We start from the raw sequence: 24,619 nt of genomic DNA on the forward strand, positions 1-24,619 counted from the left end.
CTGAATTTTGCGATAGACTGCTGAGACCTGGTCAGCACGTGTCATAGTCCTTCCAGAAAGCACGTTTAAACTAAGAGCTTCTTCGCCGCAGTAGCATGCTCACGAGACGCTTCCACAGGGAGTATGGTTTTTGCTCGCAGCGCAAACTTCTGAGCCCTCTAGCCTCGGAACGCGGCGGTGCTGGAGGCTAATAGTGGAGATTTGAGATAGGTCTACCACCGCAATGAACTCTGAATTTTTTCGTGACAATGGTCGAGCGCAATCGCTAGGATCAATTGGCGTGGAATGCACCAACTCTGAGTGCTGAAGCAAACGTGACAGCCGCGGACACGCTTTGCCAGTCCTTCACCTTGCTTATCAATTAGGGTGAAGGGTGATGAACTGGGGAACCATGTCTGAGGCCGTTACTTTTTTTCGGCTCTCCCTGTTGCGAAATAGGCTCAAAAACACGTAGTTCAGGAGCGACGAAGTGGAGTAACGAGCTTTTGCGTTACGCCGCGACAAAAATATGTGAACCGAACTCAACTAATTACCCAAAGAAATGGCACATTACAGTACACAAACGGGGTAGCACTTATTTTGATACCCACAAAGTTGTGTTTGGGAAGCTACATTTCTCGTGAAACTCATTTTGGTTTTGAGTTAATTAATGATCGTCTCCAAGTCACTTGCATGCTGCTCAGTTTGTGGTTCATACCTGAGAGATCTGTGTAAAAAAATTATTTGATAGCTGAACCCGTTCTTAACTAGTTAGCCCAAGGACTCAAGTGAAACGCCCTGTATATGTATAACCACGTTATGGCACAGCCCATTTATTAAACGGCATGTGTTTGCAAACGACCAGTAACCTCTAAGAAGCAGTAGCAGGCAGGCAAAAATGTATTGAGCCAAGAGTATGTTGAACAGACAGTAATATTAGGCCATGGAACTGAGCTGTAATTTCCATTTTGAGCTTTATTCATTCAGTCACCAACGGTGTCCCAGTTATTCATTAGCATTTGTTATGTAAGAAAAATTGTGATAATCTGCCCATATTACTTCGTGGTTTCTCGTGTTCCCAGAATCCGAACCTGACAATGCAACCCCTGGCTGCTATGTTTTTTCAAGTGCATTATTGTCAACGGAGGGGGGGGGGGGGGGGGGTCGTGAGACGTGAAGGCAGCAGAAACCCAAGACGGAGTGCAAGTTGTACAAGGTCGAGACCTGTATAGACAGCAGGAAAACATTACTGCCACCATGTAGTGGATGAGGCAATTAAACGTAGAGGGACAAACACATCACAAGCCGCATAACTCCCACGTGCATACTTCAATTGAATGCAGTGGGTTGTAATGCCACTGCTGGTGCCTTTTCTTAAACTGCAATCATTTCACTTAATAGTCATATGGCTGCAAGGCAAAGAGTGTCGCAGTGTGGAAAGATTTCGCACGTCAATACCCAAAGTATTGACCTGCATTTTTATTACATTAATCAAATGTTCAACATTGAATAATACTATGTGATATGTTTTGTTTTTTTTTCAGTGGTTTCAAGTGCTGATAGTTCAAATGGCATGAAATGGAAAGCGGTTGATACGCCTTGTGCGCACGAACATTATACTTTTATTACAGGATGTAATATATACTTCTCATGGGAGATATAGTTATTTCCAGCATGTGGCAACGTTACGAATTTTTGTAGGGCACAACTTTACATCCATCATCGTGGGTGCAACTTTCCCAAGCAGCACTCAATATTAGACCCATATACTGGCTGGGCATTGGCGATACGGGTCCAATATGAGACCCGATTTGCCAGGATTTTGCACCCATATTGGCTCAAACTTGGCAATATGGGCCCCATATTGCCCGGGTACATCCCATGTTGACTGAAAATGCAGAAATTAGTACGTACCCGTGTTTGCATACTATAGCGAATGCCCAAGAAGCATGGCAAGATTGGACGTTGAAAAGTTTGAAATGCCCAACTCAATATGTCGTTACATCCAACAACTTCCCGCAGATGATACACATTGTTCGAAACCATCAACATATATGGCAATCGCACTGTAACATGCACTGCAACTCAACAACTCAACTTTCCACTTGCTGCGAACAGCCGCCATCTTGCTTAGCGATGCCAATCTGTCGAACCGACAGAGACCGTGGTCGTTTGAGCGAAATCACGCGTCCTACATCTAATGCGCATGCGCGACACTCGGATCGGACGACTCATTCAGGCCAAAAACTTCGCTGCTTTTTCTAATGACACGGGAATTGCGGCAGGTCAAGTAGAAAACACAATGTTTGATAGGAAAGGATGTCCGTCTGTAATGCTAGGTGGTTTCAGGTTACAGCAGGCAGTGTGAATTGCGTATGTCCCTCATCATCACGAAAGAGTGTTTCGCTCCTTTGTACTCGAAGAGCCGCTAGGAAATTTTTGGTTAATACATTATTGTGATACCATTGAAGGTTTCTGAGGGATGTTTGGCGTTGGCAATTCCGTGGGACTGCCTGGGTCCTTCAGCAACACGCGCACAGCACTTGTTCTTCGTTTTTCGGGAGATGCAGTGTTGTTTTTGTAACGCGATGCGTCGTGGATCAATCAGAAGATCTGCAGAAATAAAAAAGGAAAAAGAAGAGAGTAGTAATATCAGTGGTGGATATGGCACCAGATTCTGGAAACGTCATTGTTGTATCCGTACTTAAGCAGAGAAACCATTGTCATACGGAATGACTTTATTCCACAGCCAACAAAACGTACACTGACAGCGAGCGGGGCAGGCAGAAGAATAACATCCGCTTATCTGTCCGCTTTTATATCGTTCGCCGTCAGAACCAACCAATGGGAGTTGAAGTAAACAAGCGCACACGCGCGTCAAGGCTATCGCTGATAACATGGCAACAATACATTCTTAGACCACAACACTTCCTCCCTCTTAGAGATAATGCACATGTAACAAGGGGTGGGGGGGGGGATATGTTTAATGCAAAGTAAGAAAAAAGGGAAGGGAAAGGTTAGCCACGGTGTGGGCTTGCTATTCCCTAATGCTTTCAAGCAAACAAAAGAAAACAGCTGGGATACAGAAAATTATCAAAAAATACAGAAGAAACCGTTCCTTCACTAATCGTTGCGCATAGGACGCATCAGAGAATGCCCAGGAGTTTAGATTCCCGAAGGAATCGTGTCAGCGCATACGTGACTTCAGCGTGCTGGGTAGGGCCAAGTAGCGCCGCGAGAGAAAGCTCTCGGTAGCCTTGATGAGCAAGGCGGCGCCGGAGACTCGATCGGTGATCTTCGTACCGCTGGCAGGCAATGAGAATGTGTGGCACATCGGCTTCTACGTTGCACGTCGGGCAAAGAGGTGATGGGTGCTGATTCATCTTAAATAGGACACATGTAACAACCAAATCCATATCACCACAGTTATATAGAAAAACACTTCCAACTATAGTCTAGCAACATTTTTATACAATATACACATTCATAACTCAATTCTCTCAACAAGTTACACTGGACCTCGACCCACTCATGAATACCCGTATCGGTCCGGTTGCTTACGAATCCTCGTACCACGTCTTAATTGGACCGGTTCTAGTTCATAAGTAGAGTCCCTTTGCGAACTAGGCACATCAGCGGAGCTTGAACTAGGTGTTGGCCCTGAGAAGGGCATATGCCTCGTCACGTCAGTGGATACAGGTACGGATCGAAGGTGGTTCAGATGAACGAACCTAATTTTTTCCTTGAACTTCCACAAGAAAGGTGACGTGGGACTTTACTTTTGTTACCGTCCCCGGAAGCCAGTTTACATCCTCGCCGCGAACCGTTTTGACGAACACTTTATCGCCAACTGAGTACTGCTCACTGATGTTCCCGCGTCTCTTATCAGCCCTGTTCTTGATGGCTTGCATTTTTGCCTTCATGGTAGACGCTAGGTCAGGCTTCAATTGATCTAATCTGGTACGGACTTTACGACCCAGAAACAACTCGCTTGGCGATTGATTTGTAAACATGTGTGGCGTGTTCCTGTAAGCGAATAAAAAGTTGTTCACACGATGTTGCAGCGAACGCCGACAATTGGAGTCGCGATCCGCTAACGTGGCCTTCAGTAGGGCCTTCTTGAGGGTCTGAACTGCTCGCTCAGCAGCGCCATTAGAGGCAGGATGATAGGGAGGGGTTAATGTGTGTTTTACACCATTTGAACGAAGGAAATGCGCAAACTCGGTAGATCTAAATTGGGGTCCGTTATCTGAAACAGCTTCCAGAGGCAGTCCATAGGCCGCAAAAATGGAACGAAGTTCTTCTACGGTCTTCTCCGCACTAGTGCTGTTCATCACGCGTACTTCTAACCATTTCGAACGCGAATCGATTACTACCAAAAAGTACTTTCCTTCCTTCTGTGCGAAGTCTATGTACACGCGATCCCATGGCGCAGTGCACCAGGACCACGGTTGTAGTGGGGCCGCTGGAAGTGCCGGTCGCACACTTTGACATATTTGACAGTTCCGCACGGTCCTCTCCACATCTTTCTCGATTTCGGGCCACCACACAGTGGAGCGTGCGAGAGCTTTCATTTTAGTTATACCGGGATGTTCCTCATGCAACAGGTCGACAACATAATCTTGCAACGCCTTTGGAACCACAACTCTATTGTTCCAAACAATACAATTCATGTGGACCGACAATTCCAGTCTTTTATTAAAAAATGGCTTTAACTTTGGCGGCACTTCTCGTGGCCATCCTGACAACGTCAAGTCCCGAACACCTCTCAAAACGCTATCTCTGTCTGTCGCCCTTTGTACCTCAAGAGCACTTAACGGAATATCTCTTAATGGCGAAAAATACATGATATCTTCTACCTCCTCAGTCGTATCTGGCAGAGGAAGGCGTGAAAGCCCGTCAGCATTACATAGGGTGGAACCCTTTTTGTACGTAATTCTGTAGCGGAAATTCGGGAGGAAAGTGAGCTATCTATGGACGCGACTCACTGCGACACAACTTGAGTGCTTGTGAGGATCGAAGAGCGAAGACAACGGTTGGTGATCAGTAACGATATCAAATTCACGTCCCAGCAAATATTTCTCAAACTTCTTAATACCAAAAATAATTGCGAGAGCCTCCTTCTCTACTTTAAAAGCGATAAAACCCCCGTGCCGGGGAACCCCGGCACGGGGGTTTTATCGCTTTTAAAGTATGCTGTACCGAACAGCCCAACTTTTAACCATTTTCTCCTTCTCTAAATGAGCATAATTCCGTTCACATGTTGTCAATGTCCGTGAAGCATACGCGACGGGTCTTTCTTCGCCATGGTCGACTTGCGACAGAACGGCTCCAAGGCCGTGACTAGAAGCATCACATACTAGACGGATCTCCTTCTTGGGATCGAACAATGCTAACAGTTGGTTACTTGACAACAACGCTTTACACTTCATGAATGCCTGACGACATTCTGCTGTCCATTTCCATTTGTTACTTTTGCGCAATAACTTATACAGTGGCTCAAGAACATTGGCCAAGTTTGGTAAGAACTTTGCATAAAAATTTACAAGACCCACAAAGGCTCGAACTTCCGTGACACAGGTGGGTTCTGGGGCACTCATGATAGCATCGACCCTTTTTGGAGCAGGATGCAATCCGAACTCATCAAGAACAAAGCCCAAGTACTCAATCTGCGACTGAAAAAACTGTCATTTTTCCAGATTTACTTTGATGCCGTGTGCCTCGAGCCTTTGGAGGGCTTGTTCAACTCTTCCATAGCACTCCTTTATGTTTTTACCACTGATCACCACATCGTCAATGTAGCAGGCACATCCAGAGATACCCTTCAAGACCTGGTCCATGACCGCCTGAAACATTGCGGGCGCGCTCGTAACCCCGTAGGGTAACCGTCGAAAGCGAAAGAGCCCTAAATGCGTGTTCACCGTACACAGCTCCTGTGAGCTGTCATAAAGTTCTAATTGGTGATACGCTCTCGACAAATCTAGCACTGTGAAGCATTTTCCTCCCGTTAAGCTCGAAAATATGTCTTCCGGCAAGGGCAACGGGTAGTGGTCTATCTTACTGACTGGGTTGATCGTGACGCGATAATCAGCACAAAGACCCAAGCAGCACAATGTACTGAAAGTCGAGTGCAGTAGGGGTGGTCGCTATGTGTCTTATCAATACCCTTTAGTTGCAAGAGCCTGTTCAAGGCCTTCCACCTACCCGTCCACCCCTATTGCACTCCACTTTCAGTACATTGTACTGCTTGGGGACGCACGGAGTTTCCTTTATTTTTAGGCACGATCACTAGGGGCGTAGCCCACTTGCTGTTTTTCACGCGATACACAATTCCACTGTTTTCAAGGTTACGCAACTCGTCTTCAACCTTTTCTCTTAAGGCGTATGGAACAGGTCTTGATTTACAGAAGACAGGGTTCACATCATTCTCGAGTACGATGCTACCTTTGAACCCTTTTATGGTTCCGTAACCAGGCTCAAACACACTCTTGTGCTTCTCTTTTAAGTTTTCTACATTCCCAACGTTTCCTGCACTCATTATATTACAGGTGAACAAGTTTAGCCAGTCCAACTTTATTCTGCCCAGCCAATCTCTCCCAAACAAAGGTGGCATCCGTGCACCCTGGCAGTTCTCCACTAAAATCAATGGCAAGGAAAATACTTGTTCTTTGTACTTCACATTAACATCTACCACGCCTCGTACAGGAACAGCGGTACCGTTGTACGTATTCAATCGAAATTTCGGTTTCCGGCATTTCTCTACCTTGCTAAAAAGGCGCTTGTACTCGTCTACCGACATAATTGATACCACTGATCCTGTATCAAATTCCATTTCAACAGGTTTTCCATTCACTTGAACCGTGACCTTGTAGTCATTACAACCGTTTCCAATGGTATAGAGCGTGTACAGTTCCATATCGCTCTCACACTCATGACCAGTGTCCACTTTTCTTACTGGCTTAGTTTTAGGATTCTTCCCTTTGTCACGAGGAGTTGTCCTACACATTTTTGCAATGTGACCCTTTTTCGAACAATTATAACATTGACTTTGCTTAAAGGGACACTCACTAGCTTTGTGCAGTCTGCCACAACGATAACACTTTTGAGAAACTGAGTCTCCCACAGTCCGAGACTTGAATTTACCTTTCCTTTGTGAAGGTCTTTGGTCCTTCCAAAGTACGCTTTCTCCTCCCTCGGAGTCTTTCATCGTCCCAGGCACGTTGTGCATCTCACGTGTTTGCCGTCCTGCGGCTTCCATGCTGTAGGCAACTTGGCACACCTTATCAAATGTGGCTTCGTTGTCATCTAGGGCTAGAAGGCGACATCGGATACTGTCACTGCTCACTCCAGCTATAAATCGGTCCCGAAGAGCCTCTTTTTGGAAGGCGCCGAAATTGCAGGGTATGGCGAGCGACTTCAGAGCAACGATAAAGTCACCTATCGACTCATTTTCTTTCTGGCTCCTTCTCTGAAACTGGTACCGCTCAGCAACTACTGAACGCTTTGGTGCGTAGTGTTTTTTCAGCTGAGTTACAATGTCCTTATACACCGCGTCTTTGAGGGCTTTGTCCAGAAGAATACTACGTAGAGTGGTGTAGGCTTCATCCCCAAGGGCTGTGAGGAACAGTTGAGACTTCTTGTCTTCCGGGATGCTGTTCGCTGCGACATATAACTCACAACGTTCGACGTATACCTCGAATGAAGCGGAAGCAGGGTTGAATTATTTCAGTTGCCCTACAGTTGTCATGGTGATGCCGCCCGTTACTGACGTTTTGTTCTTGGCCGTGGTTCAGCCTCATGTTCGGCTACTGGGGCTCAGGCAGTTCATCGTCTCGTCGCCACTGTTGTATACGTACTTAGGCACAGAAACCATTGTCATACGGAATGACTTTATTCCACAGCAAACAAAACGTACGCTGACAGCGAGCGGGGCAGGCGGAAGAATAACATCCGCTTATCTGTCCGCTTTTATATCGTTCGCCGTCAGAACCAACCAATGGGAGTTGAAGTAAACAAGCGCACACGTGCGTCAAGGCTATCGCTGATAACATGGCAACAATACATTCTTAGACCACAACAGTCATCGCCTATTTTTGTTCAGTACGTTCTCCAGGCCAAATACCAACCACGGCACAATGTGTGAGCGTTAATCCTGATGCACCCAGGGCCTTCAAAGTTGCGACTCAGACAAAGTTCCCCTCAGACAAAGTCCCAGTACTATCGTAATACGCATGCGCTGAGCCTGTACGGCCAGTCTCAAGGAGTTCGAAAGGCGAACGGTCATTTTTTCCCGAACTCGAAAGGACTGACAGAATAGACAAATTTATGTTGAGTGAGTAATATACAAATCATACAATTTTGTATTTTATATCGCTTTTATATTAGACATTATATTATATACACCTTGATAAAACTGTCCATTTAGAGTGCCGTTTTGGAAGTGATTTTGTCAAACGCGACCTTTCAGGGTGCAACAGGAGAACAAGATACGGGGTTCAAACAACGTGATCTTACTTTCACATATACATTCTACAAAATCAGCTTAGGACATCTTTAATAGTATTTATATATAAAACGATATTAAGCCCCGAAGACGACGAAATTGGCCATTTTCCCATTTCGACTGCCGGTTTGGAAGTGATTTTGTCAAACGCGACCTCTCAGAGTGCAACAGGGGAGCAAGATACGGGGTTCAAACCCCGTGATCTTACTTCCACATATGTGAAGAACAGAAGGACTGAGAGCAGGTCTAAGTCCTCGCTTTAATCAGAACAAGTGAGCGAGCCCACGCTAGGTTAACTAAAAGAAGAAGCTAAAAATCGATGCAGGTCAGCTGACCACCAGCTCCTCTTTTTCCACATACGAGTTTCAACAACATATACATATTACAAAATCAGGTTAGGACATCTTTAATACATTGTTATATCAAATGTTATTAAACCCCGAAGATTGACTCAACTGGCCACTTGGCCATTTCGAGTGCAGATTTGGAAGCGATTTTGTCAAACGCGACCTTTCAGGGTGCAACAGGTGAACAAGGTACGGGGTTCAAACCCCGTGATCTTACTTTCAGATATACAAATTACAAAATCAGCTTAGGACATCTTTAATATTATTGTTATATCAAATGATATTAAGCCACGAAGTTGATGAAGTTGGCCATTTGCCAATTTCGACTGCCGTTTGAGCAGCGATTTTGTAAAACGTGACCTCTCAGGGTGCAACAGGGGAATAAGATACGGGGTTCAAACCCCTTGATCTTACTTTCACATATACATACTACAAAATCAGCTTAGGACATCTTTAATATTATTGTTATATCGAATGATTAAGCCCCGAATTTTCTTCAATTGGCCATTTGGCCATTTCGCGTGCCGTTTTGCAAGCGATTTTGTCAAACGGGACCTCTCGGGGTGCAACAGGGGAACAAAGCACGGGCTTCAAACCCCGTGATCTTACTTTCACATATACATATTACAAAATCAGCTTAGGACATCTTTACTATTGATGTTATATCAAATGATATTCAGTCCCGAAGTTGATGAAATTGGCCATTTGGCCGATTCGAGTATCGTTTTGGAGGCGATTTTGTCAAACGCGCCCTCTCAGGGTGCTACAGGGGAACAAGATACTGGGTTCAAACCCCGTGATCATACTTTCACATATACATATTACAAAATCAGCTTAGGACATCTTTAATATTATTGTTATATCAAATGATATTAAGTCCCGAAGTTGCTGAAGTTGGCCATTTGGCCATTTCGACTGCCATTTTAGAAACAATTTTGTAAAACGCGACTTGTCAGGGTGCAAAAGGGAAAATGGTGCGGGGCTCAAACTCCGAAATCTGGATTTGATGTATACATTCTGTAAAACCAGCTTAATACATTTTTTATATCATTTTTATATGGGCTCACATTAAGCCCCCAATTTGATAGCATTTTATTTCTTTTTCTTTTTTTTTTGGCTTCCCGAGTGTCGTTTTGGAAGCAGTTTCTTCAAATGCGACCTATCCATGTACAGGGGAAACAGGTACGCCCTGGCAGCAGGATTAAAGGGGCTTCGCACGTTTTAAAGGGCTTGATCTGCTGCCGAACGATGCGGTAGCCTCTGTTACAATCCCAGTACAAGCCGTTCCTAGTGTCTTTTTGACACTATGATGCATATCATTTGAGTCATTGTAAAGGGCCCTGCTGCCGCCTTTTCCAAATTTTGCGGTGGTTTCCGACGCAATCACAGCAGAGGGGGATAATATAAGCCGTCGCGTCTTTATATGTATGTAAAATGTCTGCCACCATGACTAAATGGGTTTTTGTCCGTGTTATAGGCTCTGCAGCAGCCTTTTATGGAGTTTGCGGCCGCATCCGTTATAATTCCACTAGAATGGCAATAGCATAAGTCGTTGCGAATACTTATATGATTTTGGAACTATGATACACGGGGTGCCGATCATTTTGAAGGGCTCTGCTGCCGCATTTTCCGTATTTTGCGGTAGTCTCTGTTACAATCCCAGTAGAAGGGCATAGTACAAGCCATTGATGACATGTCATTGGCAGCATGAAACAAGGGGTCTCGCCTATGTTGAAGGGCTATGCTGCATCCTTTTCCGATATTTGGGGTCGCCTGTGTTATGATCTCGGTAGAATGGCATAGTATAATTTGTTGATAATAGGTCTTTGGCAGCATGACACACGGGGTTTTGCTCGTTTAAGAGGGCTCTGCTGCCACGTTTTCCGAATTTGGCGATCGCCTGCGTTATAAATCCAGCAGAAGGGCATTGCACAAGCCACTGATAACTTTCTTTCGCTCCATGATACAGGGAGTGTCGCCCGTTTTGAAAGGCCTTGCTGCCGCCGTATCCAAATTTTGCGGTCCCCTCTTGCGCAATCCCGGTAGAAAGCCATAGCATAAGCCGTCATGAATATGCGTTTGGTACCATGACACAAGGGGTTTTCGTACGTTTTAAAGGACACTGCTGCTGCCTTTTCCGAATTTTGTGGTCGCTTCTGTTGCAATCGCTGTAGAAGAGCATCATAAGCCGTTGATAATATCTGTTGGGACCATGATTAAAGAGGTTTCACCCGTTCTAAAGGATTCTGCTGCGGTCTTTTACGGATTTTGCGGCAGCCTCCGTTACAATCCCAGTGGGAAGGGCAATGGCATAAGCCGTCTCGAATATACCTTTAGTACCATGATACAAAGGGTTTTGCCCGTTTTAGAGGGCTTTCCAAAGAGAGAGTTTTCCAAACAGAGAGTTTTCCAAATGTTGCAGTCATCACTGTTAAAATCCAGTAGAAGGGCCTAGTATAAGTCGTTGATAATGGCGTCGCTATGCAGAATACACCAGTGACTCTTTGTGGTGTATTCCTTGGTTGCCCCTGCCATCATCGGGGTTGCAGAAAGGTTACGTTTTACTTTTCTCAAAGAAATTGGCAAGTGATGCAATGTTTCAGAAGGAGACTGTGGGTCATTTCTTGCAGGTAGACGTGTAAGCGAATCATGGACTTCTTTCTGCGTGCTGCACTTCGAGAAAAATTGGTTGATTACCATGAACAGTGAAATTCAAACGGCTTCGTAACGGATATGTATTTTCACCTCTGATGTTTTTTTGCTCAGACTTTAGCACCGGTGCTCGTAGCTGTCTGCTGTCGTGTAAATGTTCGAACTGCCGGCGATTTGCCGTACAAGTTCACATTTGTGCCTCGTATCTTGGCAAGTTTCCCAAGCAGCACAATGCACTGAAAGTCGAGTGCAATAGGGGTGGACGCGTAGGTGGAAGACCTTGAACAGACCCGTGAAACTAAAGAACACTGATAAGACACATACCGGCCACCCCCATTGCACTCGACTTTCAGTACATTGTGCTGCTTGGGTTTTTTCCTTGCCATATCGTCGCGGCTCTCCCATGCTGAATTCTAACGGAAGGTACCAGCTTTTATTCCGTTGCGTAACTCGTACCAGCCCCGAAGAAGAACGACAATTTCGTTTCCTCTTTGTCATTGTTGTTTCGGCTGGCACTATCAAAAATGCGTATAGAAGCCAAGATGCGGTACCCGGCGTGATAAGATGTCTGCGTGATTTCGAGTGGAGCGAATCATAGGGGGGTATATCTTTATACATATCTATGGGTATATGCATTGTTGGCCAAGCTGCATCAGGAAATCAGGAAATGAATTACAGGGGGATGGTTGGAAAAATTCAGGGGGAGTGTACACCTCCCGGGGAGGTGGGGGTAATCAAACCCCTGTAAAGGATTGTAATTATAGCAAAGGACCTTAGCGTAAACAGCTGAGCGGTATAGTTATTAGGCATTCGCATATACAAGTCGTCAATGAAAAGCTTCACGTGACACACCAACAGAAACAAATGAGCTTCTTTTCCAAATGGGCATTGAAAATTTGAAAGGCGTTTCAAGTTCTTCGTACATAGTTCTTCACGAACGATTATCCCAACGTTCAGGAGCACTGAAATTGTCGGTTTACACACTGTATTGTTGATTTTGCTTGCATTTTCAACGTGAAAAAGAAAAAAAAAACAGGGAAAGAGAAATAATTAAAATTTTTCACACAATGTTCCTCGTACGTAACTACTCCATCTCTTTTTTTTTTCCACCTTTTTTTCTCTGTGCCTCTTTGTGCTCCGTATAGTTTTTCGCGCATGATGTCCGGAGAGGCTGCTGCTATGCTGCAAGCCCATAAACTTAGTGTAATAATTAAGATAATGTCATTATTTGCGCTTGTCTCCACTATTACTTCTCAATTATCATATTACTTACAGTGCAGTTTATCAAAATGCACGTTCAGACCAGATCGCTAATGGGTAATTCCATTTTTCCCCCAATGACATTTTTTGATTTCACTGAAAAAAAATATATGTTGTAAATGACCTTAAGTGAAGACTAAATCAGGTTCCCGGAGCTTCCTACGATCAACCAGTCCACAGACGGAGAGGGGATAAGGTGGCGCCGTCTTCGCGACGTAATTTCTTCTCGCAACTTTGCAGCCTTACAGATGCCACTTCATTCGCATCACAGCCCTCATAGCTAGCGCATGTAAAGTATGGGCACCCTAGTATACCTGTACGGAGTGAAAATGGTTTCACTTTAAAAGGGCGCTGAAGAAAAAAATGTCAAGTCAGCAGATATGACAAAAATTTCACGTTTTCTAGCGCTCATTGCTCCTCGACGGCAAGTCACATACTCATAACTTAAGGATGCTTTTAATGTTCAATCTTTCCTCTATTGTCCAATATATAGAAAACCATTCTAACGTGTTTTGTTGCCAAAGGAAATGTCAGTAAAATTAGGTGAGAGCAGAAAATTCCCGATGTTTGGTATGGCATACCTCAGCTCGTGCAATACTTATTCCAATAATTTTGCGGTTACTGAAAGGCCAACGTATCCCCTAAATCCAGCTGCAAAAATATGTTGCACTATTTTAGTAGGATGAACGCAGCGAATTTTTCTCTGTGCCCAGATCTCGCCGTTGCGGCCTTCACCCAGACTCCACTTTCGAGTGGCACGCCACGGCGCGTTTCCCATTTCAAAGGGCCTTCGATCTCCCGCCGATGACACTTAGTTGTGGACATGTCCACGGCGGCATTCATATTTACGTGTAACCCTTTTATATGCCGTTCCGAGAACAACAGATGGCATCTGCCTATTATGCCGCAGCAACTGAAAGCGGAATACTGAGTCGCGATATGTAGCCGAGTATAACAACAACTTTTGCAGCAGTTTTGTTAATACTGCACAGGGTGTGTGCTTAAAAAAATTATGCACTGGGAGGTGCTACCAAGTGGCTCATCTGCAAAAAGAAGTAACAAAAAACCGTCCGGCTGCATTGCATAGGTAGCATATGCATCCCCTGCGCCCCTTCATTATTTGGTCACTTAGACAGGATTTGGTCAATAAAGAGGAAGGTTGCGCCACGCCAGACAGGGCGAACGCTTGTGGTGAGAACGCGTCGTTCATTCTTTTTTATTAATATATGTCACAAATAGATGTCACGATAATTTCCATCGCAGAAAGGCATGATACCTATGCAATGTGTTACTTCTTTTTGCGGCTGTAATAAAGACGGCACCTCCAGCAGTCATCCACTCGCAGCGCTTCCCAAATTTAAATTTAATTTTAAAAGTCGCACCTTGTGCAGCATTGACAACACTGTTTCAAAAGTTGTTGCTATACTCAGCTAACGCATAACGTCAGTCAGTACTCCACTCTCAGTCACTGTGGTATAATAGACAGACGCCATCAGTTGGTCTCGCAACGACATATAAAAGGGTTGCACGTAAATAAGAATGCGTACGTGGACGTGTCCACAACTAAGTGTCATCGGCGGGAATCAATGCACCATCAGAGAGACCGAAGGCCCTGTGGAATGGGAAATGCACGATGGCTGCCACTCGAAAGTGTAGTCGGAGTGAAGGCCGCAACGGCCAGACCTGGGCACAGAGAAAGATTCGGTGCGCTCACCCTAGTACAATAGTGCAACATATTTTTGCGTCTGGACTTAGGGGATACGTTGGCCTTTCAGTAACCGCAAAATTATTGGAATTAGTATTGCAGGGGCTGAGGTATGATATACCAAACATCGGCAATTTTCTGCTCTCCATCTAACTTGACTGACATCTCTTTCAGCAACGAAACGAGTTAGAATGGTTTTCTATATATTGAACGATAGAAAGATTGCACATTAAGAGCATCCTTCAGTTATGGATATGTGACTTGCCGTCGAGGAGCTATGAGCGCTAGAAAACGTGCAATTTTTGCCATATCTGCTGACTTTGGCATTTTTTCCTCAGCGTCCCTTTAAAGTGACATCGTTTTCACTCCGTACAATAATACTAGAGTGCCCAGACTTTACGTGTGCTAGCTATAAGGGCTGTGACGCGAATGAAGTGGCATCAGTAAGGCTGCAAAGTCGCGAGAAAAAAATTACGTCGCGAAGACGGCGCCACCTTACCCCCCCTTCATATGTGGACTGGATGATCGTAGGAAGCCCCGAGAACCAGAACGTGCTTTCGTCTTCACTTAAGGTCATTTACAACATGTATTTTTTTTCACTGAGATCAAAAAATGTCATCGGCGGACCTTGGTCGATTTAAAATGGAATTACCCAACTACGTGTTGAGGTTCATGAGTCACAAGAACTGCTCGAATGTGAATGTACTTCCTAACGTCGACAGGAGCAGCACTACATCGAGCAAAGGTAAAAACAATGCCTGAGAATCTGTACGCCGCTCATAGCAGCAGTTACTTCGCGGCGCTAACACGCAATAAAAAAAAAAAAAACTTAATACAACAAGATCCGTACAGTGCATCCGATGCACCCTACATGAGTAGTTGTAACCCAAGCAGCACAATGTACTGAAAGTCGAGTGCAATGGGGGTGGCCGGTATGTGTCTTATCAATGTTCTTTAGTTTCACGGGTCTTTCAAGGTCTTCGACCTACCCGTCAACCCCCTATTGCACTCGACTTTCAGTACATTGTGCTGGTTGGGAAGGGAAGAATGCTGCCCCGGTATAAATACTTTCACCCTCTGGTTCACGTCAAGGAAATGTTTCCTTTCCATCCGGGGGGGCCGCAGACGTGCATTGTCATTCAGAGATGCGATAACACACCACCGAACGCGTTTCAAAATGAACTCCCAGAAAAAAGCTCACTTTCATGTTATTTTGGTTTCGTCACTGATTTTCCTTTCCACACTTGAGCCAATCAAATTTTCCTACCTACGGAAGGCAAAATATGACATGGGACTTTAAGTGAGGAACTGCAACATGTGTTGTAATTGTCTGTTTTTGTAAATTGCCGTGTGACGTATCCACCGGCGACTATACCTCCAAGTATGGGTAAACAGATGATGATTCGGGTTTTTATGGCGCACAGGACAACTAAGGTCATGTATGGGTAAACAGTATTGTAAATATACTAAAATAAAATTCACTCAGTGTTCTCTACTTCTTCACCGCTTCGTGTGTCGATGAGTTTCGTTATTCGCGAGGCTTATTTTCTCCACTTTTATTGCCCTCTTCTCTGTGAAACTTTCAATGGAGGTTCACACCGGCACAAAGAACCGTCTTTACGTTTAGCTGGCGTAACCTGGGATGATCTGTCGTAACCCCTTTGAAAAACGATGGCGTAGAGCAAGCCTTTGCAGGACAGCGCAGATCAGGATGACGAAAATGAAACTGTGAACCATGTACGGCCCTTTACCGGGAGGCAGCCCAGCATTCAACTGTTCTGCCATTCGAGTGTGATTACGCGGTTTATGTGTTGGAACGTAGCGCCAATAAGTTATCTTCCCAAATGCGTATCAATGCTTCTGTGGTTGCGACATGTCAATTCATATGATTTTGGGAAGAAGAGTCACCGGATTCACACACCGTCGACACGGATACTGCCATATTGTCCGTTACCGAGCACAAGCCGAGCTTGCCAAATGCGGTTTACGCTAACCGCGGCTAATCTAGTAACTGCAGTTCCATTCGCCGTGTAACTGCGGCAAACCGTAGTTACCCGTAACCTCGATTAGCTTAACCGCGGTTAAGACTGCCAGTGTAACCGGGGGAATTATAATTTATCTTACGCGAATGCTACCGGCCGTGTTATCGGTGTTGCTATCAGGTCGGGGCGTGAAAAGGGAATTGCTCGCCTCAGATATGTCCCCCTCTCCCTGCCCAAATCTGCTCCTCACGTACTGAGGCACCACCCTGTAAACTTAGCTTCCTTGCGTATTCCTGTGCTATCAGGTCAAGCCGGGTTTCAGAGGGGGTGTCCCTGAATGCTGCTCTTGCCTTTTTTCGGAGAGTGCAGTTATTACCTTTGCCTCGTATCACCTCTGCCTTTTTGTCGCGTGAGAGTAAGGCGAAAGCTTGAGGTTTTAAGCTGTAGAACAATAATAATGTACTTGGAAAATACTGTATTGCAAACACATAACGTGGCTAAACAAAATGTGAAGGTCAACAACGACATTATGAACTCATATGTCACATGTTATGCAAGTTGTCACGCACTTTATGCTACATAACTGTTGTTCCCCGAAAAAAAAGAAAGAAAAAAAAAAAACAGGTAAATAGTACACAGTTGTTAGACGGCTCGGAAACTACATGAATGACGAGGGTAAATATGTACGAAAATGTCGGAAAAGTGTTTATGCTAGTTTTCCTCAGTAGTGGCCGGTTTACTTTTACAAGTTCTAAGCGGTACAGCCTGTAGCTGTATTTTGTTCATCATATTTGGTAACCGCACAACACAGGGTAACACGGAAGCATATATGCCATGAATGTTAAGTTCATAGCGTTTATTCTGTACTTTAACCGGTTATGAAATCGTGTAAGTACTGTACGAGGTGCAGGAAATATTTTTCTTGTGTTGGCAGTTGCTCATAGGCGCAATTCTGAAAAGCAAAAAAAATGCAGTATCAGTTATAGTTAAGATATACCGGGCGCTCACATAGGACAGGTGGCGTTATCGAAAATTTTCATCGATTATTTTCAGTGAGCATCCCTGAGATATCAGTCGAGAACCTTGCAGTGAGCGCCTCACTTGCATATGCTCATTATTGAGATAAAGCTCGTTACTTTTATATTTTACTTCGGACGCTCTTGGAACCTCTTTTTTAGCGCTTGGAACCTTCAGTGAAAGATATTCTAGAAAAAAATACTAAGAAAGTGATTTTTCCGCAGATTTCGCAGGTTTCGGTGTACATATGTCTTCCGCTGAGCAGCGTACCGATGCACTCTTTCGCTCAGCTATTCGGCTGCCAATAACCTATTCAAGTGCCATGTTCACACACGGGTATCACGAAACATGAGAAACACCCGCAAGAGCGTCTTCTGTATTCCCTCTCCCTCTCTACCCGATTGGTACGCAGTGGTCACTGTTCTGTCGTTCGGTATAGGTGAGGTAGCTTGCCTTGATCGTGATGATGACGAATGCACCGCGAGTACTCTGTACTAATCGGTCAGAGAAGGCGTAGACATGCCAAAGCGTCTCTCCATCTCTTCCTTATGTTCCGTCACCCCCGAGTGTGAACCAGGTGGATGAACACGAAATTGGCAGCGAAACAGAACGGAAGAGCAGATTGGTGCGCTGTACCGCGCAAGAAATATGCAATCCGTAGATAATTAAGCTCTAGGAAGGAGCACAAAGCCTCGACTTGGGTTCTTCTTCAGGAATATTTTTCGCTGAAGCTCGCGATCGGTAAAACACAAGCTCCGAAAACGTCCGAAGTCACCTGTAATCGTTTTTATAACGAATTACCGCAAGCAAATGGGCCGCTCGCTGCTCAGTCCTTGGGCGTTGTCCTCGTGATTTTCACTGAAAAGAAAACGTTTTGAAAGCGCCACCTATTAACGAATTATTCAGCCAGGCTGCCTTCGTGAAACACCCTGTAGATCACATTGTCGCGAAATTCGTCGACGCTTTGGCACCGTAACCCCCGTAAAATGTCGGCTATGGTAAGGTCTAGAGCAGGACAATGTTGCTACCGACCTAGGACCAATTCTATGCAATATCTAAAACGCCGCACAAGAAGAAAGTGGTGGCTGCGTCATATTAGTGTCACCACCAACTCTAATGTTGTGTGTCCCTCCTGACAAGAAACACTACCACACGGTCATGATGTTAGTAAATCAAGGGTGCAGGGTTCACACTTCATATCAGGAATTGGAGTGCTGTACTATAATATTTAATGACCGTGCATGAGCGAGGATAGAATGTAACAGCGCATTGCTTCGCAATGCAGGAACATAAAATACCATAGAGTACTCAGCAAATTACATGTATAATATAAACCGGGTTTTGAGCTGCATCACTTTTTGCTTACAAAATGAACTATGAGCAGCACAATGCCGTCCTTGCAGTTGAGTTACTTAAATTAATTAATTATTTAATTATGTGATTTTTGCAGCAAAAGCTTCATTACGGAATAGAACGGAACTCTTGAAATCCCATCTACCTTTAAGAAGATCCTGAAGCGAGCACGTACCTTGAAATATCTAACACCAAATTCGCTATGCAAACAAGCCGGAACCGCAAGGGTCCCCTAAGGAGCGCATGACTTTCGCCGTCTGAGGCAAAACTGGAGCGCAGAGCGGTTGACCTGGCCAGGAGATCAATTCCTACACAAAGCATCTCCATCGCTCCAAACCACGTGGCCTCTGACATGTTTCCTGGTCCGTGCCGTTTGGGTTTCGGCTCATTCGGATAGCAAAACTGGGCGATGAATATTTCAACGAAATGGATTTTCAACGTATAGGCTCCTTTCAGGATTTGTTAAAAAGTGGAACGTCTTTCACCAAGGATTGTCTCCCATTCTGCTATTTTCGAAAATACCGCGAAGCAACTACCTTAACTAAAGAGTTAATGAAGATTATGTTATTATCCATGTAGCATTCGTCTACTAGAGGAGGCAGCGTGCGCCTCCGGTGAGGGCGCCACCGTTCCCCGCCCTAGTAAGGATTGAGCGTGATATTACGAATAACTTTCCGCTTCTTTTAGTCCTGGTACGGTACTGCACTGTGTCGTACAAGAATTCCACCAAGAACGCTGGAGTCCCCCTCGATTACAACCCTACACTCTAAACCCAGTGACGGATAGGTGCCGTCTGATCGACTGGCACATTTTTTTTTTTAAAGTGCCAGCTGTCTTCAAGGGGCACGCGGTGCCTGCGAAAGCTGCAGGTGACCTGTGCCCCCTGAAACAACTGGTACGACATCCCTGCTGACGCCAGGAGCCACAGTGTACCGACGTATTGAAGGGTTCCTTGTACCCACTAATACGCGAAACACATTGCGCCTGTCGAGTTCCCTAACAGAAAAATTACCTCCACGCTTCGCAAAAAAAGAAAAAGCAAGAAAGAAAATGCTCCAAGCACATCGAACATGAAACACCAAATTTTATTCGCTTGCACATACCTGTAAATTGCATCCCGTACATCATCGTTTGCCGAATGGAAAGCATACACGGTTCACTGATCCCAACACACACATGTGGCGCCCCCGGCAGATGACGACAATGATGGCCGGCTACTCTCGCGCACCAGTCTTGGCACGAGAATTAAATCATTCTTCGACCAACCTTCTACCCCGCTGGTTGTCTCTTTTCTTCCGGCCTGGAGACCCACAAACTGGTGACCCGGACGTGATTGAGTTTTGCGGCCATGTCGCAGCCCCCAGCAACCGCGGCGACCGGTATCTCCACCCCTCAGGTTGTCCAACCTAGCATCTCCCACGTAGCAGTCAAGATCCCGCCATTTTGGAGTTCAAATCCGGCTGTTTGGTTTTCCCAGGTGGAATGCCAGTTCCACCTCGCAGGTATTACCAGCCAATCCACCAAGTACTTTCACGTCGCCGCAGCACTACCTCCCGAAGTGGCCAACGAAGTCTCTGACATTCTCTGTGCCCCGTTGTCCACTGACCCTTACGACACTCTGAAGAAGGCGCTTATCGAGAGAACAACCGCTTCGGAACGTAAACGTCTGCAGCAACTGCTGTCCGCTGAAGACCTTGGCGACAGGAGACCATCCCAACTCCTTCGACACATGCAGAATCTCCTTGGAACCAGGGCTTCAACCATTGACGAACCCCTCCTGAAAGAAATGTTCCTGCAGCGACTCCCGCCCACCGTGCAGATGCTGCTTGCAACTGCTACAAATCTGCCAATAGTCGACTTGGCGGCGCACGCCGATAAGATCATGGAAGTGACTGTCCCCACCATCGCCTCTGTTAAGGCCTTCGACGCCACTTCGCCCAACGTCATGCCACCGATACCATGTACTAACACGGCCCATGTCAACCCTAACCAAGGTTTGCCTCAAAACGCTCCCGACAGCCTCGAAAGCCTGCGGGCGGAGGTTCACCAGATGTCATCGCTCCTCGCAGCCGTCCTTCCGCATCAAGATTCCCCGGCCGCCTCCGCCCCACACGATTCCCCGGCCGCCTCCGCCCCACACGCGCCACGGTCCTGGCGGCGCCCCGGTTCCCCCCGTCCATTTCGGCGACCACGCTCACGCACTAGGGAACCTCTGGAAAACCCCTCAGATTTCTGCTTTTACCACTGGTCTTTCGGCGCCAGCGCACGCAACTGTCAACCTCCCTGTGCCTGGCCGGGAAACCGCCCAGGGAATCGCTAGCGGCCACGTGCGGTTCCCCTCCCTCCCCCACGCCCAGTCGCCTCCTGTACATAACCGACCCAGCTTCCAAACGCCGTTTTCTAGTCGACACCGGTGCTGAGGTCAGCCTACTACCTGCCACACGGGCAGAAAGACTGGGCCACCCACTCTATCATCTTGCTGCCGCAAACGGTACCGGAATCCCTGTGTACGGCGAGCGCTCCCTCACACTTTCCCTAGGCCTTCGTCGTACCTTCAGATGGATTTTTCGCATGGCAGGGATCACCCACAACATCCTGGGAGCAGATTTCCTCCACCATTTTGGCCTCCTCGTCGATCTTCATCGCAGAACGCTGTGTGACTCTACGACTCGCTTACACACCCCTACGCTCCGCTGTGTTCAGCATCCTATACCAGCTGCGCCCCATCACATGATTTCCTCGCTCGAGACGCCTTTCGCTGACATCGTGCGCGAATTTCCGTCACTCATGAAGCCTCCCGACTGGACCCAACCCGTCGGTCATGACGTCGTCCACCACATACAAACTACAGGCCCTCCAGTGCACTTCCGTCCTCGACGGCTTGCCCCGGAGAAATTCAAGATCGCTCAGGCTGAATTCGAACACATGCTTGACATCGGAATCGCTCGCCCATCCAAAAGCGATTGGGCCACCCCGCTTCATATGGTTCCCAAAAAGACTGGGGATTGGCGTCCCTGTGGCGACTATAGGGCCCTCAACAGCATCACGAAGCCCGACAGGTATCCCCTACCAAATATCCAAGATTTCACCAACAACCTGGCCGGGGCCACCTGTTTCAGCAAGATCGACCTGGTAAAAGCTTACCATCAGATTCCTATGGCCCCGGAAGACATCCCCAAGACAGCAATCGTTACACCATTTGGACTCTACGAGTTCCTCAGGATGCCGTTCGGACTCAAAAACGCAGCCCAAACCTTTCAGAGGTTTATTGATACCGTTCTACGAGGCCTTCCGTTTGCGTTCGCTTATATCGATGATATATTAGTAGCCAGCACGAACGAAGCTCAGCATGCAGACCACCTACGCCAAGTTTTCACCCGCCTCCAAGAACATGGGATCGTAATCAACGTTCAGAAATCAGAATTCGGCAAGAGATCAATCGAATTCCTCGGCCACTGCATTTCAACCGACGGCATATCACCCCTGCCCGACAAGGTTAAGGCTATTCACGATTTTCCCCGCCCCGACTCTGTCAAGCAGCTCCGCCGTTTCTTGGGCTTAGTCAACTTCTACAGGCGTTTTGTTCCTTCTTCCGCTGTGCTGGTCCGCCCTCTTGAGACCCTCCTCAAGACACCCCGCCACTCATCCAAATTAACTTGGTGCTACGAGGCCGAAACTGCGTTTGACTCCGTCAAGGAAGCCTTGGCAGACTCAGTCATGCTCGCCCATCCCGTGCACGGCGCCCCGACGTCCTTGCTTGTCGATGCGTCGAACAACGCTATAGGCGCTGCGCTACAGCAAGAGGTCAACGGCACGAGAAGACCTCTTGCCTTTTTCTCACGCAAGCTAAACGAAACGCAGTCAAAGTACAGTGCGTTCGGCAAGGAGCTCCTAGCAGCCTATTCCGCCGTTCGACACTTTCGGCATTTTTTGGAAGGCCGCACTTTCACTATCTGGTCCGACCACAAACCTCTCGTCGGCGCGTTCACTTCCTCAAGCCAGAAATACAGTCCACGAGAGATACGTCATCTAGCCTTCATCGCAGAGTTCTCAACAGACATCCGCCACATCAAAGGTGCGCTCAATGTGGCCGCCGACGCGCTCAGTCGGATACACTCCGTCTCCACCACTACCCCACTCACCTCTGACATTATCATTCAAGAGCAGTCGGCCGACCCCGAGATAGCCCAGCTCCGCGCCCGACGTTCCACCACCCGTCTGCGCACATCATCCTATCACCCCGCATGCAATGGTTCGGTCGAGCGTTTCCATCGTCACCTCAAGCAGGCCATCATGGCGATAGACGGCCGCCATACCTGGACGGACAAGCTCCCCTTGGTCCTTCTTGGCATCAGGTCCGCCGTAAAATCCGACCTCGGCTGTTCCTCAGCAGAGTTAGTCTACGGCGTTCCCCTACGCCTTCCGGGTGAGGTGTTCACTCCCACAGTCGACCCTCCTCCGGATCCGTCCGCTTTCGTCACCGCCCTCCGCCAAGCTTTAGCTAGTCTTCAGTTCACCCCGACGCGCACCACTTCCGCAAAGACATCTTTCGTGCCTTCCGAGCTCCACACTGCATCACACGTTTTCCTGCGCACCGACCGGCTGCGTCGCGCCCTCGAGCCCCCCTACACCGGTCCTTACGTGGTCCTACGTCGATCGCCCAAGACCTTTCTTCTCGACGTCCGCGGGCGAACCGAATCTGTCACTGTGGATCGTCTCAAGCCTGCATTCTTCGAGCACGCACCCACATCACTTCCCTCTGACATCACCCCGTTCCCCCGCTCGGAGCCATCGGCTGCGCCCAGTGCCAAGACAGTTTCTTGGGCGCCTGCACTCATACCTGCCCTCCTTCGTTCCTCCGGAGGCCTGAAGGGGGGGAGCAGATGTGGCGCCCCCGGCAGATGACGACAATGATGGCCGGCTACTCTCGCGCACCAGTCTTGGCACGAGAATTAAATCATTCTTCGACCAACCTTCTACCCCACTGGTTGTCTCTTTTCTTCCGGCCTGGAGACCCACACACATATGGAGCACACGTTGCACGGACACACAACCCATCCGATGATCCGATGCACCAGGCAGTCCTCCAAACCACGAACACGCAATCCTCGAAACTTCGAACAGGCTGGCACTGAAAGCTCAATGAAGATCCTTCGTGACGAACACGACGGTTCCTCAAACGAAATGGCCGAGCAACAATTGTCCAACAAGTGGCAACAGACACCAATTCCATGTGAGAAGTAGTTGCAGTCTTGCACGCGTATGTGTGACCGTTGAGACAGGAAACAACCTGTAAAGAAACCGCAGTGAGTATTACGCTGGTATTCTTCTAACGTTAATGCTGGAATAGTACTCCATTTTGTAACTCATTTCCTCGCAATCGATACAGTCCCACGGTCACCTATAACCATAGAAATCTTAAAGAGTATGCTAGAAGGAAGCCTCCGAAACTGGGACGTACGGGCGAGGGGAGCGCCATATTGAATCAGCTACTGTTGCCGCGGCGCATGCAAACAAAGGAATCCAGTAAGCATACAGCAAACATAACGCCAAAAATGTTTTGGAACAGTAACACACCGCCAGAACCCATGAAACCGTAAGACATATGAAAACACATACACACACACGAAGAAACAGACACGACACGGTCGCCACATGGGGACGCCGTCTCCGCCGCTACCGCTGCCTCAACCAGCCTTGACTACAAGCCTGGATAGGGGCGGACACTGAAAAAAATATTTAGCCGACGGAAGCAGAGAAGCAACCGAGCAAGTGTTGCAACAGTTTTTGGAACTGTGGCTGCTTTCACGGGCTGGAAATA

The 24,619-nt window shown here is 47.0% G+C and overlaps 1 protein-coding gene across 1 annotated transcript; it reads left to right on the forward strand.

Moving 5' to 3' along the window:
• Positions 1-20,146: 20,146 nt before the first annotated feature.
• On the forward strand, positions 20,147-23,703 carry LOC135378866 (uncharacterized). The gene is made up of 2 exons (XM_064612016.1): positions 20,147-20,946; positions 21,027-23,703. The coding sequence occupies exons 1-2, from the start codon at positions 20,147-20,149 to the stop codon at positions 23,701-23,703; spliced, it is 3,477 nt and encodes a 1,158-aa protein (XP_064468086.1).
• The last annotated feature ends 916 nt before the right edge of the window (positions 23,704-24,619 follow it).

The sequence above is a fragment of the Ornithodoros turicata genome, chromosome 1 (assembly GCF_037126465.1).
Source record: "Ornithodoros turicata isolate Travis chromosome 1, ASM3712646v1, whole genome shotgun sequence".
Lineage (NCBI taxonomy): Eukaryota > Metazoa > Arthropoda > Arachnida > Ixodida > Argasidae > Ornithodoros > Ornithodoros turicata.